This window comes from Athene cunicularia (genome assembly GCF_003259725.1).
Source record: "Athene cunicularia isolate RWA chromosome 26 unlocalized genomic scaffold, athCun1 chr26_part2, whole genome shotgun sequence".
Lineage (NCBI taxonomy): Eukaryota > Metazoa > Chordata > Aves > Strigiformes > Strigidae > Athene > Athene cunicularia.
Window position 1 is genome coordinate 2,446,189 of NW_020799137.1, and position 4,582 is coordinate 2,450,770.

Genomic DNA, 4,582 nt, shown 5'->3' on the forward strand with positions numbered 1-4,582 from the left:
CCCAGGTCCCCCCAGAGCACACCCCCCACGTTGCCAGTGGGCTCACCCTGGGGTGCATCGCGCCTTGGGGACAGTCCCTGGGGGTGGCAGCGGCTGTGTCCCCACAAGAGCAGCCGGACGCGGCCGCTCGTCACCTGTCCGGTGCAGTCAGAAGCCTTCGGCCTCCGGGGTGTTGGGTTACGGGACAGAAAAAACCTCTCGGGGGCCCCTGGTTATTTTTACAGATTTCCTGTCACCCGCCCTCCGGTAGCAGAGGTCCCACGGGGGGGGTGAGTGGGGTCCCTGTCTCTTGGGGCGGCTGCGGCTGCCGGGGAGGGGGTGCTGGGGGGACCGACGGGTGCTGTGGCCCTGTGCTGGACCGTGCACTGGGAAAATAATGCTTTTTGGTTTTTTTAAAAAAAAAAAAAACAAAAAAAACCCTGCAGGCAGGGCTCAGTGGAGCAGGGGGGCGGCTTCTTTGGGATGCTGCTGCGTGGGTCCCCTGGGAAAAAGGCAGGATGGGTGTGCAGGTGACACCCCGGCCGCTCGCCCCCCCTCGCTGACCAGAGCCGTCCCCTCTGTCCCGCAGCCGACTACATCGTGATGCAGTTTGGGCGTGTGGCGGATGACGCCTTCACCATGGACTACAACTACCCGCTCTGCGCCGTGCAGGCCTTCGCCATCGCCCTCTCCAGCTTCGATGGGAAGCTGGCCTGCGAGTAGCGCCCGCGCCGGGGCTACCAGGGCCACCGGGGCCACTTGCCGGTGTCTGGTGGATGCTCTGGCACCCCCGTCCTGCTCCACTCCCTCTGTTTCCACCTTTTGCCCAGCGAAGGCTTGTGGTTGCAGCCGCTCCTGGGAGGGTTTGAGGGGCACGGTGCCCGCGGAGCGCCGTGGGACGCCTGGTCAGCCACGGGCCACCCTCTCCAGGGAGATTTGGGACATGTTGCAGGTCTGGGGCAGATGGTAGGGTCAGGCCCGGGGTATATTTAGCAGATGAGGCTGACTGAGATCCCAATCTCATCCCTTTGAGACGTTTCTTGGACTCAGATCCTGGAAACTCATCCCCCTTTTTATTTTTTTTTTTTTTTAGATTCTGGTTTGTATTTTGTAGCTCAGTCTCTCAGTGAGAGGGGGGTTGGTGGTCTCCTCGGTTTGTGTTTCCTCATCCCTCTGTGCGTGTGCACAGACAGAGCCCACGTGTGGCTGGGCTCTGCCCAAGCTCCTGGCGAGGGACCCTCCTGCCCCGCTCGATGCCCACTGGGCACCAAATCCTTTTTTTTGCCCCATTTTGCTGTGCGGTGCCTGTGGTGTTTTTGCACACCCCAGGGCTCTTCACCCACTGGGTCTAACCCCTCTGCCTGGAGACCTTTGGGGATTTGGGTCCCTGAGGAGCAGCCTGGCACCCAGAGCACCGGTGGCACGCGGGCACGTGCCGAGAGAAGCCGGTGTGGGCGGGGGAGGGCTGGTAGCCACGTGAGACAGAACCGGCATCGCCAGCACGGGGCTGGGCTGGGTCGGTGCCACCAGGAGGGACCTGGAAGGGAAAACTCTGGGTGCACCAGGAAGCGCCGAGGTGACTCACGAGGTGTGGTGCGGCGCTGAGTCACGCTCAGCACCCGGCCGGGCCCCGCCGAGCCCCCCGTGCCCCCGGCGCTCTGCGGCATCCCTGTGGTTCACACCGGGCCAGGGGTCCCACGGAGCCCCGCAGGGCCCCAGTGTCCCCACTGCTGGGACTGGCCCCATTGGTGCTCCCTGCTCGTGGGGAGGTGCCACACCGTGGCACTGACCCATGGGGTGTCACAGGGGGCTGCGGGGAGTCACTGGGAAGGGGAAATGTTGCAGAAGGGCAGCTCAGGGGGAGCAGGTCAGTCCTTGCCCCCCATTTCCAGCACAACCCCACCTTTGTGGGGTGAAGATTTGGCTGCACGGACAGTCCCAAATCTGATTAATTCAGTGGTGAGAGACACTGGGACATGCTAAGGTGTTGGCATCCCAAAACACCATCCTTGACTCCCTGATAACGCTTCTCTCACCTGCTCAGCTCAAGCACTGACCCCAGGGGGCTCATACAACTTGGGGTCCCCTTCCTGGGACACATATAGGTCTTTTACCCATTCTGGGGTGACCTGAGCCCCCCACATTAATACTATGAGAGGTAGCCAGGGCGGAAAAGCCAAGGAGTGGGAGATGGATGAGACAGAGGCCGTTGTGCAAGGGGGATGCTTGTCCTCGCTGGGCAGTGTCACAACGCTACCATGGCCCAAACCCGTCCCTGCGCAGGGCTGGGGACAGTTGACAGTGACAGTGGGACCACGAGCCACAGTCGGACCTCTGGCAAACATCTGCCCCAGTGGCTTTGCAGACGGAGCTGAGATTTTCCCACCAGCTGCGTGAATCCAGGCTCTGTGATTCATCGGCAGACACTCGTGGTGGGGGCAGACGGGGGCGGATGCTCGGGGACAACGGGCCAGCGTGGGATATCGTGAAACTTTCTTGTGAGCTAAAGGGAGAACCAGCCGCCACGGTTTGGGGCCAGCGTCCCCTGCCTAGGTATGGCCAGCAAATGTGGGGAAAGCAAGAGCTTTCTGCCCAAATCCAGCCACAAACCCAACATCTGTTTGAAATTGGGAAAAACCTCGGCTAACGTTTGAGCTAACGCTTGTCCCCTTTTCCTCTGGTGGAAGCAGAGAAGCCAAAGCAAGCGGAGAAAGAGGGATTTGGGCTCCCCAAGCTCTCACTGGATCACGAGCTGCCGTTATTCCAGCTGCTTCCCAGGAAGTTTCTCCCTCCCCTCACCCAAGGAGTCCCCGTGTTGCCCATTGTTGCTTGCAAACCCCTCGGGATTCCCAGCCTTCAGCCCAAGCGGAGCAGAAAACCAGCCACGGGTGTCCATGGCCGTGCCACGCCATCCCAGAACGCAGTCACCGCACCAGCCGCCCACCCCAAATCACTTACACAAACCCTCTAACCCAAACCAACTGCGGCACAAGAAACAAATGAAAACAATTTAATAGGGCGATGGATATTCGGGCCCTTTGTTTGCGCTGGCTGTTAACACCAGAGGAGATGAGGAATGGAAGCAGCCGAAATGTGTATCTACTTTGGCCGACGGAAAGTGTGACGGATGCGCCGGCAGACCAATGGCTGAGGATGCTGGGGTGTGCGTGGGTGTGAAAGGAATGCTCTCTGCAAGAAAAGATCAAAAAAAAAAAAAAAAGGAGCCTTATCAACCGCGTTTGAGCCCAAAGTGTGTGTCTTCCATGGAGAAGGGGTTTTCTCAATCCCCAGGGATTATGTTTTTGCCGCAGCGGGAGACTTTGAGGCTTCTGAAGCTTTATTTTAGGGGGCTGGTGTTAGGCTGGTGGTGCAGGGATGGATTTAACCCCACGATGCGCTCATCGGGGGCACGAGCACTCCTCAAGGGAACCTCCTGCGAAACGCATTTTATTTTTGCAAAGATGGGTATAAGGCGAAGGGGCGGGAAAAGAAAAAAAAGTCCCACCTCGATGCTGAGCGTCACATCCTCACTAGGACCAACGTCACCGCGGCGCCGGTGGCTCTCGCAGGCGGTGGGTGCCGGCATCCCCATCCCGTGGCGATGAGCAGAAAGAGGCTGGTCCAGAGCTGAGCAGGAGGAGGAAGTGGGGGGCTCTTCTCCACCCCCTCGCTTCTCCCTCTGCCCCAGACCCCCAGGGCTCGGCAGCAGGGGGGGGCTCCATGCACCCAGCCCTGAGCACAGGCTGAGCCCCTGCACTCTTGGGGGGGGGCTGGGGGTGTTTCTGTGGGGGTCCAAAAGGCCCCATCGGCCGCTGCATCCCGGCAGGTTCAGGAGGGGAGGCCTGAGCGGGGAAACTCCTCGCCCGGGTGGAAGAGCCGGAGCTGTTTGGTTGCCAGCGAGTGCCCTGCCCAGCAAAGAGCATCGCCTCAGCCCCGGGGGCTCTCGTCCCCTGAAGTGGTGATACATTAATTAATCAAAGTAGTAATCGTGATGGGGTGTTTTTGTCTCCCCTTCCCCTTCCCGTGTATTGCTTTCGGTGACATTTTTTAGAGGGAAAGGCAGACTCGTGACTGGTAAGCTGGGCTGTGGGTTTGCAGGATGGGCTCCTTCTCGGCACAGCAAGCTACAGGCAGTAAGGGGAAAGCCAATATTTTTCAACTGCTTTTAAAAAGGAATCATTTTTTAATTAGTGAATCCATTCTGGAGAAGTGTTGGAGTTTTACAGTGTTGTAGCTGTTCTTGGTGTCTTGCCTAGACTTGGATGTTCTGGCCATAAGAAAATATTATTTATGGCGTTGCTGCTTGCAGCTCTTTTATATTATAATTTGGGAAAGGAAGTTGCTGTTCCCACCAGTGGACGAAGAATAGCAGAAACGAGGATTACGGACTTCTGAAGGAGGGCAGGGGGGGATGGGGGGGTAAAATTAAGAGGCAAGGGCTGGAAGAAACCACCGAGTCGGGCTCGAATCGCCACGCTCCGGAACAAGCTCATCCCGGCCTCGGCGGCGGCTGGGTCGGATGCTGTAACCGAGCCGAAGGCCGACCCTGCACAGGCCCGGCGCAGCGGTGACCCCCTCGGTACTCCCCTGCGCAGCTTTCCAT

General features: G+C 59.1%; 1 protein-coding gene across 3 annotated transcripts in view; it reads left to right on the plus strand.

The window, feature by feature from the left end:
• TULP1 (tubby like protein 1) overlaps positions 1-4,381 on the plus strand; it is an 11,531-nt gene extending 7,150 nt beyond the window's left edge. For all 3 annotated transcript variants that reach the window (XM_026864487.1, XM_026864488.1, XM_026864489.1), the window contains one exon: positions 569-4,381. In XM_026864487.1, the coding sequence (XP_026720288.1) occupies positions 569-702 (134 nt within the window). In that variant the 3' untranslated portion in view covers positions 703-4,381. The remainder of the gene's footprint in view (positions 1-568) is intronic.
• The last annotated feature ends 201 nt before the right edge of the window (positions 4,382-4,582 follow it).